At 60.2% G+C, this 17,014-nt stretch overlaps 1 protein-coding gene across 1 annotated transcript in view; it reads right to left on the bottom strand.

The window, feature by feature from the left end:
* ADAMTS13 (ADAM metallopeptidase with thrombospondin type 1 motif 13) overlaps nt 1–12,769 on the bottom strand; it is a 28,389-nt gene extending 15,620 nt beyond the window's left edge. Inside the window, exons 1-12 of the mRNA XM_076008452.1 lie at nt 12,615–12,769; nt 12,141–12,207; nt 11,488–11,577; nt 10,973–11,100; nt 8,832–8,915; nt 7,985–8,109; nt 7,702–7,848; nt 7,437–7,583; nt 6,518–6,680; nt 5,586–5,690; nt 2,491–2,642; nt 2,318–2,381 (exon numbers count right to left, since the gene is read on the bottom strand). Coding sequence (XP_075864567.1) covers nt 2,318–2,381; nt 2,491–2,642; nt 5,586–5,690; nt 6,518–6,680; nt 7,437–7,583; nt 7,702–7,848; nt 7,985–8,109; nt 8,832–8,915; nt 10,973–11,100; nt 11,488–11,577; nt 12,141–12,207; nt 12,615–12,731 — 1,389 coding nt within the window. The 5' untranslated portion in view covers nt 12,732–12,769. The remainder of the gene's footprint in view (nt 1–2,317; nt 2,382–2,490; nt 2,643–5,585; nt 5,691–6,517; nt 6,681–7,436; nt 7,584–7,701; nt 7,849–7,984; nt 8,110–8,831; nt 8,916–10,972; nt 11,101–11,487; nt 11,578–12,140; nt 12,208–12,614) is intronic.
* Between the last annotated feature and the right edge of the window lie 4,245 nt (nt 12,770–17,014).

The raw sequence follows: 17,014 nt of genomic DNA, 5'->3' as shown, positions 1-17,014 counted from the left end.
CCTCAGCTCCGGGCTGTGCCTCGGTTCCCCGCTTCTCGAACCGGGGTGACAAGAATGCCAGCCTCTTGCTGACGGGAAAACTCCGGAGGGTTTGAGAAGGACACGGGGCAGCCAGGAAGAGGCACGGCGCTCGGAACCGCGGGCGCGCGGCACGCAATGAAGGAACCGGGGAGATTGCGATCCTCACTGAGTGGGTGTGCCCAGGGCAGGTGTTTAGAGAAACTGAGGACAGTCAGGGACACGGGGCTTCGCCAGAAGAGCCTGCACGGCCCGGCAGGTGCCCGGGCTGTCGTGCCCTGGAGAGGTGTTGGTGTTGGCCCACTGGGCTTCGACTCCAACCACGGCTGCCCTCCACGGAGTCCTGCCACCCTGTGCCCCAGTAGAAGACCCTCCCCTCAGGGCCTGGGGAAGGCTTGTGTCTGCCTGGAGGAGGAGGCAAGGCCAGATCTCGCCACATGCAGAACTGTCACCCAGCCAGGGTCCAGCCCGACCCCAGGGCCATGCACAGCAGGAGGCAGATTTCTTTTTTATTTTTTGAGACAGAGTCTCACTCTGTTGCCCTGGCTACAGTGCAGTGGCGTCAGCCTAGCTCACAGCAACCTCAAACTCCTGGGCTCAAGCAATCCTCCTGCCTCAGCCTCTCCAGCAGCTGGGACTACAGGCATGTGCCACCATGCCCGGCTAATTTTTTTCTATTTTTGGTAGAGACAGGGTCTCGCTCTTGCTCAGGCTGGTCTCGAACTCCCGAGCTCAAACTATCTGCCCGCCTCGGCCTCCCAGAGTGCTAGGATTACAGGCGTGAGCCACCACGCCTGGACCAGGAGGCAGATTTTAACTCAGTGTGAAAAGGCACCGTGTCCCACCGCTCCACGCCACCGGGGTAGCTGGAATCAAAACATGCAAAGCCGCAAGCGCTGGGGGCGTTAGCGGAGAGGCTGGTGGAAACCCAAACGGCTCAGGAGCTGCAGAAAATGGTTTGCTGGTTCCTTGCAAAGTTAAGATAGAATTGCCATAGGGTCCAGCCATTCCACTCTTAGCTATGTTGCCAAAGAACTGACAACAGGGACTCCGACAAGCTCGTGTGCAAGCGTGTTCACAGCGGCACTGCTCACACCTCCTAGCGCTTTCTGCCCTTAGCGGCGAACAGCAAGAGGCCCAAGCGCCCGCCCGAGGGTGGGTGGACGAGCAGAGTGAGGTCCCTCATGCAGCAGAATGTCATTCAGCCACACAAAGGCGAGAGGCGCTGACACAGGCCTCCACGCGGCTGCGTCAAAAAAGCCAGACACCAAGGCCACGTGTCCTGCGGCTCCACGCACAAGCAATGCCCCGAGCAGGCAAACCCACAGAGACGGAGACAGGAGTGGCGGTCGGTCGCCAGGGGCTGGGGCCGGCAGGCTGCGGAGTGACGGCTTGTGGGACCGGGTTTTACCTGGAGTGAAGCGAATGTTCTGGAACTAGAAGGAGTGGTGGTTGTACAACATGGCGAAAGTACTAAATGCCACCGAATCACCCACTTTAAGCTGGTTGGTTTTTGCGCTACGTGGATTCCAGCTTAGCGTTTGAATAAAAGCAGCACGCCGGTCATGCAGGGGTGCGCAGGGCTCCAGAGGGCCCAGCCTGGTTGCAGGGATGGGACCCTGCAGGGCGCAGTGGCACTTGGTAGGGAGGAGGGACCCTGCAGGGCACAGCGGCACTCAGGAGGGAGGAGGGACCCTGCAGGGCGCAGTGGTACTCTGGGAGGGAGGAGGGACCCTGCAGGGCACAGCGGCACTCAGGAGGGAGGAGGGACCCTGCAGGGCGCAGTGGTACTCCGGGAGGGAGGAGGGACCCTGCAGGGCGCAGTGGCACTCCGGGAGGGAGGAGGGACCCTGCAGGGCGCAGTGGCACTCCGGGAGGGAGGAGGGACCCTGCAGGGCGCAGTGGCACTCCGGGAGGGAGGAGGGACCCTGCAGGGCGCAGTGGCACTCCGGGAGGGAGGAGGGACCCTGCAGGGCGCAGTGGCACTCCGGGAGGGAGGAGGGACCCTGCAGGGCGCAGTGGTACTCCGGGAGGGAGGAGGGACCCTGCAGGACACAGTGGCACTCCGGGAGGGAGGAGGGACTCTGCAGGGCGCAGTGGCACTCCGGGAGGGAGGAGGGACCCTGCAGGGTCTCAGCATCCTAAGTGGGACCATCCTGGTTAACCCACCATGGTCTCAATGTCCCTCTCAGTGCTCCTGGTGTGAACCACAGACGTCACCCGGGCCCTCTGGCTCCTCCAGGGCCAGTGAGGCCCGCCGCCCCCACCCGCCCCCACCCGCCCGGGGAAGCCGGCCTACCTGGGCGTTGCACATCTCTGCCTGCAGGTCGGCACCAGCGCACGCGCGCCCCCCAAAGGCAGGTCTGAGAATGCCCACAAGGCGGGAGGGTGAGAGGCGACCGACCCCCCCCAACCAGGCAACAGGGTGCGGCTGCCCTCCCTGACCGGAGAACGGCACCCCTCGAAGGCTACCTGGGGTTGTTGCACCGTCGCCTCCGGGTGACCACACCTCCTCCACAGGAGCGGGAGCAAGGACTTGGGGGGCCCCAGCTGGACCAGTGCCCGTGCACGGCCGCCACGGGGCCCAGCGCCAGCAGCGAGAGGCAGCGGCCCCTGGAGCACCACTGCAAGGCAAGCGCTGCAGGTCTCCCACCACAGGGCCTGCCGCCACTCAGGGACCCTCCCCAGGGACCCCAGCACACAGGGACCCCCAACACACACAGGGACCTCAGCACACAGGGACCCCGCAACACACAGGCACCCCAGCACACAGGGACCCCCAACACACAGGGACCCCAGCGCACAGGGACCCCAGCACACAGGGACCCCAGCGCACAGGGACCCCAGCGCACAGGGACCCCAGCACACAGGGACCCCCAACACACAGGGACCCCAGCACACAGGGACCCCGCAACACACAGGGACCCCAGCGCACAGGGACCCCAGCGCACAGGGACCCCAGCACACAGGGACCCCCAACACACAGGGACCCCAGCACACAGGGACCCCCAACACACAGGGACCCCAGCGCACAGGGACCCCAGCACACAGAGACCCCTCAACACACAGGGACCTCAGCACACAGGGACCTCAGCACACAGGGACCCCAGCACACAGGGACCCCAGCACACACGGACCCCGCAACACACAGGGACCCCAGCACACATGGACCCCGCAACACACAGGGACCCCAGCACACACGGACCCCGCAACACACAGGGACCTCAGCACACAGGGACCCCAGCACACAGGGACCTCAGCACACAGGGACCCCGCAACACACACAGGGACCCCAGCACACAGGGACCCCTCAACACACAGGGACCCCAGCACACAGGGACCCTGTAACACACACAGGGACCCCAGCACACAGGGACCCCTCAACACACACAGGGACCCCAGCACACAGGGACCCCAACACACAGGGAACCCTCAACACACACAGGGACCCCAGCACACAGGGACACCTCAACACACACAGGGACCCCTCAACACACACAGGGACCCCAGCACACAGGACCCCCTCAACACACACAGGGACTCCTCAACACACACAGGGACCCCCTGAACACACACAGAGACCCCTCAACACACACAGGGACCCCTCAACACACACAGGGACCCCTCAACACACACAGGGACCCCAGCACACAGGACCCCCTCAACACACACAGGGACTCCTCAACACACACAGGGACCCCCTGAACACACACAGAGACCCCTCAACACACACAGGGACCCCCTCAACACACACAGGGACCCCAGCACACAGGGACCCCTCAACACACACAGGGACCCCTCAACACACACAGGGACCCCAGCACACAGGGACCCCTCAACACACACAGGGACCCCAGCACACAGGGACCCCTCAACACACACAGGGACCCCTCAACACACACAGGGACCCCTCAACATACACAGGGACCCCTCAACACACACAGGGACCCCCTCAACACACACAGGGACGCCAGCACACAGGGACCCCTCAACACATACAGGGACCTCAGCACACAGGGACCCCTCAACACACACAGGGACCCCTCAACACACACAGGGACCCCTCAACATACACAGGGACCCCTCAACACACAGGGACCCCCTCAACACACACAGGGACCCCAGCACACAGGGACCCCTCAACACATACAGGGACCCCAGCACACAGGGACCCTCTCAACACACACAGGGACTCCAGCACACAGGGACTCCTCAACACACACAGGGACCCCTCAACACACACAGGGACTCCTCAATACACACAGGGACCCCAGCACACAGGGACCCCTCAACACACACAGGGACCCCCTCAACACACACAGGTACCCCTCAACACACACAGGTACCCCTCAACACACACAGAGACCCCTCAACACACAGAGGGACCCCCTCAACATACATAGTGACCCCCTCAACACACACAGGGACCCCTCAACATACACAGGGACCCCCTCAACACACACAGGGACCCCCTAAACACACAGGGACCCCAGCACACAGGGACCCCTCAACACACACAGGGACCCCCATAGGGACCCCCTCAAGACACACAGGGACCCTCATAGGGACCCCAGTACACACAGGGACCCCCAACAAACAAGGGACCCCAGCACACAGGACCTCCTCAACACACACAAGGACCCCCAGCAAATAAGGGACCCCACCCATTCAGGGACCCCATATCCACAAGGACCCCTCACATAGGGAACCTACACACAGGGACCCCCCAAGACACACAGAGACCCCCCCAACACACAGAGCGACCCCACCCATTGGGACCTCATATCCACGAGGACCCCCTTCCACAGGGACTCCCACCCATAGGAACCCCACATCCACAGGCCCCCCATGCACACGAGCACCCCACAAGCCCCATTCTCCTTGGGAGCAAGGGCTATGGAAGGGGTCAGATCACCAACGCAAAGGGCAGAGGGAGGCCTGGCCAGGCCCAGCTGGCGTGGGAGCCCTGCCCGGGGCCAGAGCGGGAGAGTGAGGCAGGAAGATGACACGGGCAACAGGAGGGCTCGGGCCACTCTGCCACTTGCAAAACAGCCTGTCTGCAAAATGGGAGTGACAGTGAAATCCCTATTTCCAGGGCTGGGAGAGAAGGAAACGGAGATGTAGCGGGGCGCCTGGGAGCGGGCGGTCAGTCAACACCGACTTGGGAACAGCACGGAGGCCGAGCGCAGGGGCTCCGGGTCCAGCAGACGGGTCCCCCCAACCTGCTGCAGACTCAGAGCAGGCCCTGACTCAGTGACTGTCCTGCCATCCTAGAGGAACCCCCCTTGCGGGCCCTGGAGAGGGGTGGGGTGACTGTTCAAAGAGCCCAGGGGCACCCTGCTGCCACCTGCCCTAGCCCGACCAGGAGTCACCAGGCTCCCTGCCCCGCCCCCTCGCTTACTACCTACTCTCGCCCCGGGAATAAGGCGGCCCGGCTGGAGGCGCCCACATGAAGGCACGTGAGTGTGCACCCCACACGTGCACACACACACACACACACGCACATGCACACACGCACATGCACATGCACACACACGCACACTAGCTCACTCTGTCTTTGCTCTGACCTTCCCCACGCCACACTCGGTCCCATCCAGGAGGGGAATGAGGCGGCGGCTGCAGCTGCTCTGGTCCAGCGGGTCTGTGTGGCAGGACAGAGCCTGGCACATGTCCTAAGAGGGGGGACGGGTGGCCAGCTCGGGGCCACCAGGGCGCGTTAGGCCAGTGTCCAGCCTTAACTGTCCCTCCAGACCACAGGACACACTGCCATGGCCAATACACTCTCCGTGGGCACCGGTGGCCTGGGAGGACAAGGCCCTGCTGACCCATCCACCAGGAACAGGGACTCCGACCGGACCTTCAGGGGCCCACGGGAATGTTTCAACTTCTTTTAAAATCAAAAGAAAAGAATAACTCCTAGGTCAAAATTAATGATCCAATATATACATATATACATATACATATATATATATATACACATATATATATAACAGATTTGTATTCACAATAACATGTAAAAGTTTCTGCATTTTATAAAAATACAATACCAAAACATGATTTTTAGTTGTGGAGGGAGGGGCCCCTGAGACAAAAGTGCCTGCAGCCCACGAGGGGCCCGTGCAGCCCTGGGAGGGATCCTGTCTTTTGGGGGCACCAGCCATACTCCTGCTCTGGGTTCACTTTGGAGGCCACTTCCTCCATGCTGACTCCAGCCCCAGTGGCGGGAAGCCCTTGGTGGCTGTTTGGGATCGGTGTCCTCGCTCAGCCAGGAGTCCATGGGCACAGGGGCTCTGCCAGGACTGGCAACGTCATTTTCGGGGCCCCGTCAGACAAAGACATGGAAAACTGTTCAAACTTTTGTAAGAATGTGCAGAGGTGGGGGACAGCGTTAGACCAAGCTGGCACCCAGTAGGTGCTCACAGTGCAGGTGGAGGGGACAGGAGCTGGGCAGTGCTGACCAACCCGATGAGCCACCGTGGCCACCCGCAGGCAGACTCACGAGGTCCTCCCTGGCGAAGGTGCAGGCCACCGCCGCAGGGCCGAAGGCAACCTGGCACTGCTCATCTGCGCCATAGTAGAGGCCGGGCAGCGCCTCCCCCAGGTGCCTCTCAGGGCCGGGTCCAGGCTGCGGCGGGTCCCACAGGCAGTGCGCCCGTCCTGCGCTGAACAAGGCCCTGGCTCAGCCCCGCAGGGACACGGGGTGAGGCAGGATGGAGCAGCGGGTTCGGGGGTGTGGGCATCTGGAGAGGCGGCCGCTGTGGGGGGGCACGTCCCCACCAGGAGCTGGCCCTGGGCCCTGGGGGTCACCTGGGGGAGGTGGGTGGGGAGGGGACGGAGGGATGGACCCGAGGGGATGGGGCAGATAGAGGCGGGACGGGGAGGGCAGAGGAGGGTAGGGGCGGTGGATGTAGGCCAGTGGGGGTGCTGGAGGGCTGGGTCTGCGGCAGGGGCGGGAGTGGATGCAGGTGGGGCAGCTGAAGGGTCAGGGTGAATTGAGGGGTGGACACAGGGACGGGGTGGGACGAAGGAGTGAGTGCGGGGAAGTGGGAAAGAAGGAGTGTGGGTGCAGGGTGGGGAGTGGGAGTGGATGGAGGGGAGGGAGGGAAGGGGGCGAGACGGAGAGGTGTGGCGGTGGGAGAAAGGAGGGGGTGGGATGGAAGGGTGGGAGCAGGGTGTGGGATGGGAGTGGATGGAGGGGAGGGGGCTAGATGGAGAGGTGGGGGAGGGGGTGGTGGTGGGAGAAAGGAGGGGGTGGGATAGAAGGGTGGGCGCAGGGTGGGGGGTGGAGTGGTGGTCGCAGGGGCCTGGGTTGTGATGGAGGGGTGGGACGGAGCAGAGGGGCAGGCCAGAGTGGTGAGTCTCAGGTGAAGACAGCGGTGGGGGCGCAGAGTGGAGAGGGGGCGGGGCTCGGGCACTACCTGAGCAGGTGCTGCAGCTGCCGGCGGCTGCAGGGGGACCAGGCGAGGCCCGAGTGGCCCTGGCCAGGTGCGGAGCCGTAGGACGCCATCACATGGCCACTGGGGCCACAGCCGCTGCCGGGCTCACCGTCGTGCCCCAGGCCCAGGCTGTGGGGAGGCGGGGCGGAGGTGGGGGCTCCTCTGTCAGGCTGGGCAAGACCCCTGCCCGCCCCAGTCCCGGCCCGGCCCAGGGCAGCTCCTTGGCCGGAGCCTGTGGACCGCGTACCTGTGCCCGATCTCGTGGGCGATGGTGACCCCCAGGTCGAAGCCGGTGTCCTCGGTGATGAGGCAGCTCCAGGAGGGGGAGCAGGCGCCCCCCAGCTGGGTGACTCCCCGCACCTGCCGGTTACCGTCAGGCAGCTCCAGGTCAAACCTCCGCAAGAGAAAACTGTCGCCTGAGCGGTGCAGAGGTGCGTGCCCACCCCAGGTCACCTCTGCCGAGGGCAGGGGACCGAGGGTGCAGGCTTCCCAGGCCGGCCAGCGGGGACGCCGTGGGACAGCCCAGCCACCTGGTGACGTAGAGCACCAGGTCTGCGTGCCCAGGGTCCGCGTCGTCCTCGGGGTTGACCGTCCGGCTCCACTCGCAGACGCGCAGCAGTGACGAGGTTATGTTGGCCGTGATGTTGGGGGCGCCCTGGGGGGCGATGACGGCCTGAGTCTGGAGGACCCCCCCAGGCGTGGCCCCGACTGCTGTCGGTACGTTTCTCAGGGAGTCCTTGTGACAACCCTATTACCGCGTTTCCCCGAAAATAAGACCTACCCATACAATAAGCCCCAGCAGGATGTCTAAGCATGTGCGCAATAGAAGCCCCACCCCATAATAAGCCCTAGTGACGGGCGTGGCCATGCAGCGCATCTGCACAGCCCATGCGTGTCGTCGCGGAGCGGGAAAGAAGACGAGCAGCCCTTCTCCTCTGCCCCATCGTGACAGCGACTATCCCAGAGGTGACTGGAAAGGTGGGGGCAGCCCCACCAACAAGGTCGGCTCCCCCCGTCGGGTCCCTGCCATCCTGTGCGTGCTGCAAGCTGAGGCTTTGAGGGGAAAATAACACATCTCCTGAAAATAAGCCCCAGGGTGTCTTCTTGAGGAAAAATAAATATAAGACCCTGTCTTATTTTGGGGGAAACACAGTACGATTTCATGTTGCAGACGAGGAAACTGAGGCTCGGAGAAGCACAGCCAGGCAGCCATGCAGAATGAAGTCTGGGCGGAGCTGGCGCTGGAGCCTGGGCCCGTCTGGCTGAGCACCCCGCCGCGACCCAGGCAGCGCGGGGACGTCCACAGGAAGGGAGACAGAGAGGCGGGGAGGCTGGGCTCCAGCCCTGAGGGGTGCTGAAGTCCAGCTGGGAGCCTACCTCGGGCTCCGTGAGGATGACCATCTTCACCAGGTGCACTCGGAACCGAGCCCCCAGGGACGGGTCCCTCAGCAGCTCCGACCCCTGGGGAAGGGCAGACAGGGAGGTGACCCGTGGGGGCGTGGCCAGCCCAGGCCGCTGCTGATTCCCAGGGACCCCAGATGTGGGTGGGGCCGGAAAGGCTGCTCCATCCCCAGGGGGGCGGGGGGGGCACCCGAAATGCTGGTGGCTGGGCCAAGGGCCTGCAACAGACAGTCAGGGTGCCGGGTCCTCCCCTAGCTCAGAGCTCAGGAAGAACTAACAAAGAAAAGAAACCCCAAGGCCGGGGCGCAGGGGCTCACGCCTGTAATCCTAGCACTCTGGGAGGCCAAGGCGGGTGGATCGCTCAAGGTCAGGAATTCGAAACAAGCCTGAGCAAGAGCGAGGCCCGTCTCTACTATAAATAGAAATTAATTGGCCAACTAAAAATATATAGAAAAAATTAGCCAGGCATTGTGGCGCATGCCTGTAGTCCCAGCTACTTGGGAGGCTGAGGCAGGAGGATCGCTTGAGCCCAGCAGTTTGAGGTTGCTGTGAGCTATGATGGCACCACAGCACTCTAGCCTGGGGGACACAGTGAGACTCTGTCTCAAAAAAAAAAAAAACAAATCATAGCTGCGAAGGAGCTGGCACAGGTTGGTGGCCGTGACGCCATGGCCACCAGGGCACCCTGTGGACGGCATCTGAGAGTCGGAGGGGGGACCCCCAGGGCTTAAAAACAATAGTTTCCAAATGACTTAGAGGAGATATTTTTCAATGAGAAGAGACAACATCACCCTCGGGGCTTGGCGGCAGAACACCTAAGCCGTCTCCTTCTGGACTGGACAGAGACTGGGCACAGGAGGGACCCCGGCTCTCTGCTGGGGGCGGGGAGGGCACAGCGAGGGGAGGGAGACCCCCGGGCTCCGAGACCGGCGAGGTGACGTAGCGAGGAACCTTTCCTTTTATCCGAAATACGTCACCAGACCTGAGTCTGGGGACAAAGTGGTACCGGATACCCCACATTCTCGGGGGAGCTGCCTGTGGCTGGGACCAGAGACAGCCCCCAGGTCAACTCGCAGAGAGGGGGTGCTGCCCGAGGTGCTGCCACCTGCAGGTCCTCACGCCCCTCCCCTCCCCGGAGCAGAGCAAGCTGGGGGCAGGGCCGGGGCCTGGAGCCGTCCACTGAGACTAATCTCCTAACTGCTCCTAAAGTCCAGTTAGCCAAAATTCTTTTTAAACATTTTCAGTGAGTGAACTTCGCGATTTTCTTGTCGTCACGTCTAGCCGCCTTGCGCCGTGGCCGAGGCGTGTGGCCTGGGTGGTGGTGCTCACTCCTCGGCGACCGTGGACGTGCCCCCAGCCTGGTCACGGCCGTCTTCCGTGGTGTGACGTGTGTCCTCCGGCCGCTGGGCGCAGTGCTTCGAGCAGACTGCTAGACTGAGACTGGGTTGCTGAGGTCACCCCTGCCTCTCCCGCCTCTCCTGTCGCTCTGCCACCGTGACGTTAGGGGAACAGCGCTCCCCACCGCCCCACCCCAACCCCCAGGGAAGAGGAGCCGCACCCGGGGCTGGGTGACCGGAAAACGGAGATGGCATGTGCTTTGCCCGTGGTGTCTGTTTAGACTGCGAACTGGTCCATCTGCCCTGTGCCCCCCAGGAGGGGACAAGGGGACAGAGAGAGGGCAGGGCGGGGCGCAGAGGGAGGGCGGGCAGCCTGCACGCCCTCCTGGTTGGGGCAGGGATGGCTGGGCTCAGCGTGGCCAAATGGACACCAGGGAAGTGGCCAGGCTCGGGGGCCCAGGTGAAGGGACCCCGATAGTGAGGGGCGGAGGGGTGTGCTCTGGAGCTGAAAGGGATGCCCAGACCTCACCCACCTCCCCGCCAGGGAGGAAGAAAACAGCAGACCACACCTCTCTCCCCGTCTCTCCCCGGCCCTGTGCCCCAAGCTGTACACCTGAGTTTAACCCGCTGAGCTGACACTGCCACTGGCATTTGGTCACCCGCCCTGGCTGGGGGGACACTGCATCCAGAGGTTTATGAGCACGGCCCACAGCCCTGCCAGAGACCTCGTGTGTGCCGACCAGCGCCGTCCCCAGGGGCCAGTCCCCGCGGGGCACTCACAATGTTGAGGTTGGTGAGCACGTAGCGCTCCGTGTCCTCCTGGTGGGCCTGGTGGACGTCGGGGCCCACGGCCACCAGCAGCTCCAGGTGCAGGACGCCTCCCGCAGCCCGCCTCTGTCTCCGGAGGCCTGGAGGGGGAGGAGGCCGAGGGCAGAGGTTCTAGAAAGCAGGTACTGGCCAGCTAGCGGACAGAGTGGGCGGGTCTTGGGAGGACGGCCTTCCCAAGTCAAGACGCTTCAGCCCCACCCAAGGCAGGATCCCGTTAGTGGCTGGGCGCTTGAGGCCTGCAGGAGGGCAAGGCCTGGGAGAGGCTGCTGGGCTGTGGTCCTGTGGGTCACCCGTCAAGGCAAGCCTTCCCCTGCCCTTGTGGCTCTGTCAGAAGCCCAAGCCCTGCCCTGGCTGCCGGGCCCCCCAGTGGGGCTCCGCTGTGTCATGAGCAGCATCAGGAGCCCGACAGGAAAGCGAGCACAGGGGCCTCCGTGTCTCCGTGACAAGCAGGGCCCGGCTGTCCTCACTGTCCTCCTCCCGCGGGAGCCCCGAGGGCTCTGGGACCCCAGGGGCGTTCTCCTGGCCTTCCCGGAGGGGCAGAGCTGGAAGCGCCCGGGCTAGGGACGCACAGATACACAGGTGCCCCCCGGGCAGTCAGTGGGCGTCTGGCCAAGACCACGGAGAGCCGGGCTCCGAGTGGGATGTCCTCTGGGTCTCTGCACCCCGCCCCCGGCCCGCCTGCCTCTGGCCCCACCAGCCTTTTGATCGAAGTCACCAAGGGCCCTGCCGGGGAAAGGCCAGCCGAGCCACTGGGGACCCCGGGGACGGCCTCTGGCACAAGGAAACCCTGGTTTCCTAGCGCCTGGTCCAGGCCCTATCTTGCTCCCCACAGAAGGAGTAAATATTTATATCCACGGCCAGAAACCGCCAGAGTGCCTGAAACCCGGCCAGCCCAGCAGAAGCCGCGGGGCAGAAGGGGCCAGCCAACCCTCGACCGTCGGCTGGAGACATTTAACAGACTCCTGGGCTTGGCCGGACACCCAGGCCCGCGGTTATCGCCCTGGCGGGAAGTGGGGGAGTTAGCGCACAGGGGTGACGGGAGAGCCCCAGCCCACCGCCTCAGTGGTGAGATGCCCAGAAAGTCCCGAAAGTCCCCGCCGAGAGACGCCGGGGCAAGTACCTTTCCAGGTAGCATCGGGGCCAAGGTGGGAAGGCACCTCCTCCGGCTCCCAGGCCTGAAGAAACCTCTGCAAGACAAAAAGAGATGAGTGGAGAGGGAGAAAGGAGGGGAGAAGGGCAGAAAGGCTGCCTCCCCCCCCCCAGGTAAGACCACACAGGGAAGGGGGATAAGAGGCAGGGAGGGGGACAGGGCCAGCGGGCAGGGCGTGTGGACAGGACCAACCCACAGGGATGTGGCACCCACTAGCGTCTGTCTGCTCAGCTTCAACCAGATGAGCACTGAGCTGCTGGCGCTGAGACACCAACTCCCCCCTCTGTGAGCATACTGCACCCCAGAACCCCAAGCCCAGCTTCCTCCATCCAGTGCAACCTCCCCCCCCCAGAGCTGAGGTGTCTGCTGAATGAGCAGCCCCCTCTCCCAGGGCTGCCAGCAGCCCCCACCCCGGGACCCCACCGCTCCTGCAACGGAGCCCACCTGCTGGAAACCGGGGAGCCCCCGGCCGCCCAGGAGAAGGAAGGCACAAATGAGGGCTGCCCCCACGCCGGCCACGCAGAGGGGCCGGCATCTGGCCCAGGGCTGAAGCTTGCACATCCTCCGGAGACCAGCCTGCTGAGGGAAGGGGCCTGAGGACTGTGGATCCGCCACCACCCGCCGGAATGTGCCGGACTGCTTGCGGGGCGGGGCGACCAGGCCACGTTGACTATTGGCAGGGGCCCTGGGGGGGGGGGAGGCGGCTGCAGCTCCTCCTGCTGCGACCTGGGCCCTGCTCTGGGACGGTCCCCAGGTCAGAGCACCCCAACCTGGTCCTGCACCGCAAAGAGCCCTCCAGCTGTGCACCCCTGGCCTCCTGGGAGGGGGCTGGGCCAAGCGACCCAGTCTGGAGGAGGAGGGAGTCCTGGACAGAGAACCTGGGGACACACTGGGACGTGGGCTGGCTCTGAGAGGGGGGGCTCCTTTCCCATCTGATAGAGGAAAGGCCATGCCAAAGACATCGCAGTTCCGGCTCCACCGTCTGCCCCAGATGAGGAGTCACGGAGCAGGCCGAGCGGCGCCAACCCCCCGCCCCCCCGCCCGCACCTCCAACACACCCGCCCTCGCCCCTGGTGCTCCAGCCACGCCAGCCTGCTGCCCGTTCCTCAAACACATCAAACGCTCCGTGGTCCCCTCTGCACCCTGGTCGTCACACTCAAGTGTCAGCTCAGATGTCACCTCCTCAAAGAGGCCTCCCTCACGGCCCTGTCTACGCAGCCTCCTGTTTAAGGTTGCCACATTTAGAAAATAAACATCAGGACACTCCGTTAAATTTGAATTTCAGGTAAACAACAAATAATCTTTTAGCATAAGCATGTCCCAAATATTGCACATGTTCCATGGGAGATACTAAAAACAATTCTGTGTCTGAAACTTCTGTTCAACTGAGTGTCCTGCATTTTGTCCGCCAACCTCACTCCTAGTCAATCTTTGCCACGACATCTCCTTTTATCACCTTCACTGGTACTGCTGTCCAAAAGTATCCTGATGTATTAACTTATCTGTGCTTCCCTGCAGGCCCCTGTCGACGTAAAGGGAGAAACTGAGGTAGAACGAACATAAGTAGAGTGTTGACTTAGGTTGTGATCCACAGCACACGCCCTCTACCAACTGGGACAGGCCTTAAGGTTGAGAAACCAAAAGTCCCCCGTGGACTGAGGTTCAGGGCTTGCCTGGCGTGGCAACTTCCCAAACTCCTACAGCAACAGGGAAAACCACACTCTTGCTAAACTCCCTGACACGAGGAGCCACCAGGAAAATTGTCAGACCCCTCCTAACTCCGATTTACAACCCTGATGGCCACAACGCTGGCTGGACAGAGGACCTCCCTTACGGACACTCTTCCCTGATGAGCAAGGGCAGACCTCAAGCCTGCGTCAGCCAGCCATGGAGACCTTGCGCAAACTGGCCTCGCGTCCTGCCGTTCACCTTCTGATGGCAAAGGCTGAATTCCACCTCTTTTTCATGAGAAAGGCCTGCCCCTAATTGAACATGGGACATCTGCTACATTTATGTTTACTCACTGTGCACACACTCAGCTCCCCTCATGAATATGTATAGCTTCCCCCACACACACCTGCTGAATGCGTATTGTGTAATGGAGACCCCGGGAGGCATAAAACCAACCCAACTGCCCTGCCTTTGCAGAGAGGGCTCCTTCCGCACGTGCCGAAGACTGTCTCTTCCCAGCCTCAAAGTGATAGCACCGATAAAGCTCTCCTTTCTACTAGCTAGCCATCCTGGTGGCCTTGTGGGTGACAGGGCCAAGACTGAGGACTGGTTCTGTCAACCTGAAATAATCAGGTTAATAAAGGATCAAAATCCAGGGCTGTCTTTGTTGTTGCTGTTGTTGTTTTTGAGATAGAGTCTCACTCTGTTGCCTGGGCTAGAGTGCCGTGGCATCAGCCTAGCTCACAGCAACCTCAATCTCCTGGGCTCAAGCGATCCTCCTGCCTCAGCCTCCCAAGTAGCTGGGACTACAGGCATGTACCACCATGCCCAGCTAATTTATATATATATATATATATATATATATATATATATATATATATATATATAATTTTTAGTTGTCCAGCTAATTTATATTTTTTTAGTAGAGACGGGGGGTCTCGCTCTTGCTCAGGCTGGTCTCGAACTCCTAACCTTGAGCATTCCTCCCACCTGGGCCTCCTAGAGTGCTAGCATTACAGGTGTGAGCCACCACGCCCGGCCCAAAATCCAGTTTTAAAGAGTTTATTCAGGCCCAGCGTGGTGGTGGCTCACGCCTGTAATCCTAGCACTCTGGGAGGCTGAGGCAGGAGGATTCCTTGAGTCCAGGGTTTGAGGTTGCAGTGAGCTATGACACCACAGCACTGTAGGCCAGGCAACAGAGCAAGAGTGTCTCAAAAAAAAAAAAAGTTTATTCAACCAAAACGCTGGGAATAGTATCTGGGAAACACAGACTCCAAAGAAATGGGGTCAGTGCCCTAGAGTTAAAAGTTAAGGCTTTGCTTATACAGGCAGAAGACAAAGAAATTTAGTAGGATGATAGTATTTTCCACATAAGACTGGCTTATAAGTTACAATAATTTAATTACAGCTTATTTTCATTTCCTTTCTAATTTAAAAGATGTGTTTAACATTTCATCTTAGAAAATGTGATAGTCACATATTTAACATTCCATCTTAGCTTGTCTCAGTGGCTCATGCCTATAACCCTAGCACTCTGGGAGGCCAAGGTGGGAGGATCACTTGAGCTCAGGAGTTCAAGACCAGCCTGAGTGACACTGACACCTCGTCTTTACTAAAAATAGAAAAATTATCTGGGCATCATGGCATCCACCTGTAGTCCCAGCTACTCGAAAGGCTAAAGCAGGAGGATCCCTTGAGCTCAGCAGTTTGAAGCTACAGTGAGCTATGATCACACCATTGCACTCCAGCCTGGGTGACAAAGTGACATTCTATTCCCCCTTAAAATTTCCATCTTAGACAATGTGATAATCATGAAATCTCTATGTGAGAAAGAAAAGAGGGAAGTTAACATACAATGAAGATCAACAGTGAAGAGGGAAGTGGTGTTATCTGGCACCCTATGTCACTTATAACATTTTATAAAACAACATAGGTAAGAAAGAAGGCTAACCTACAATCAGAGAAACAAAGGTTACTGCGGCCTGTCACCGACTTAGGCCCCAGACCCCATAATCACGTTCCTTTAAGGCTCAAAATAAAGCCCCAACAGCTTAGATCTTGAATTATTTTAAAACTTAATTTCACAGATTCAAGTTGCCCTGAACACATGTGCTCTGATGAACAGCAGTTACAAGTGGGTTTGTAAAGGGGGGAAAAAAGTAAGGGGGCAAGGCCGGGCGCTGTGGCTCACGCCTGTAATCCTAGCTCTTGGGAGGCCGAGGCGGGCGGATTGCTCAAGGTCAGGAGTTCAAAACCAGCCTGAGCAAGAGCGAGACCCCGTCTCTACTATAAATAGAAAGAAATTAATTGGCCAACTGATATATATATAAAAAATTAGCCGGGCATGGTGGCGCATGCCTGTAGTCCCAGCTACTCGGGAGGCTGAGGCAGGAGGATCACTTGAGCCCAGGAGTTTGAGGTTGCTGTGAGCTAGGCTGACGCCACGGCACTCACTCTAGCCTGGACAACAAAGTGAGACTCTGTCTCAAAAAAAAAAAAAAAAAAAAAAGTAAGGGGGCAGTTCCTAAGTTGTTTACCAAGAATTTACATTGGTTCATTAAAACAGCATAAGCCATTGATTGGCCATGATTGTTCTTTGCATCAAGAATTCCAAGAACATGAACATAATGGAGGAGGGTCACATCATGCAACTTGTGGTGTCACCAAACCAACCTGGGTCCGTTTGCTTGTGCACAATGTAAGGCCAAACACCCGCCAGGCTGCCAGGTGTTTGCAGAGAAAGGTTTATTGCCAACCGGATGAGCAACCATACAGAAGTCTGGCTCAAACCTGTCTCCTCCAGCTGGGGCTTAGAGAAGGTTTTAAGGTCACAGGTTGATGAGGTGTGATCTGATTGGACCTTGGATCCTGTGTCTTCCTAATCCAGCCCAGCTCCTCAGTGTGAGCACTCAGGTTCTACCCGTGATTCATGCTGAGTTCATCTGGGCATGCTCAGTTTCTCTGACCTTCAACCCGGGAGTCCACAGCAACTGAAAAATAAGTCACAACTTAGTTACATAAAAATGAACCATGGCCGGGCGCGGTGGCTCATGCCTGTAATCCTAGCACTCTGGGAGGCCGAGGCAGGCGGATCGCTCAAGGTCAGGAGTTTGAGACCAGCCTGAGCAAGAGTGAGACCCCGTCTCTACTAAAAATAGAAAGAAATTAATTGG

This window comes from Microcebus murinus, chromosome 12, assembly GCF_040939455.1.
Source record: "Microcebus murinus isolate Inina chromosome 12, M.murinus_Inina_mat1.0, whole genome shotgun sequence".
Lineage (NCBI taxonomy): Eukaryota > Metazoa > Chordata > Mammalia > Primates > Cheirogaleidae > Microcebus > Microcebus murinus.
Note: the sequence above shows the minus strand (reverse complement) of the source record. Positions and strands in the feature narration are given on the sequence as shown.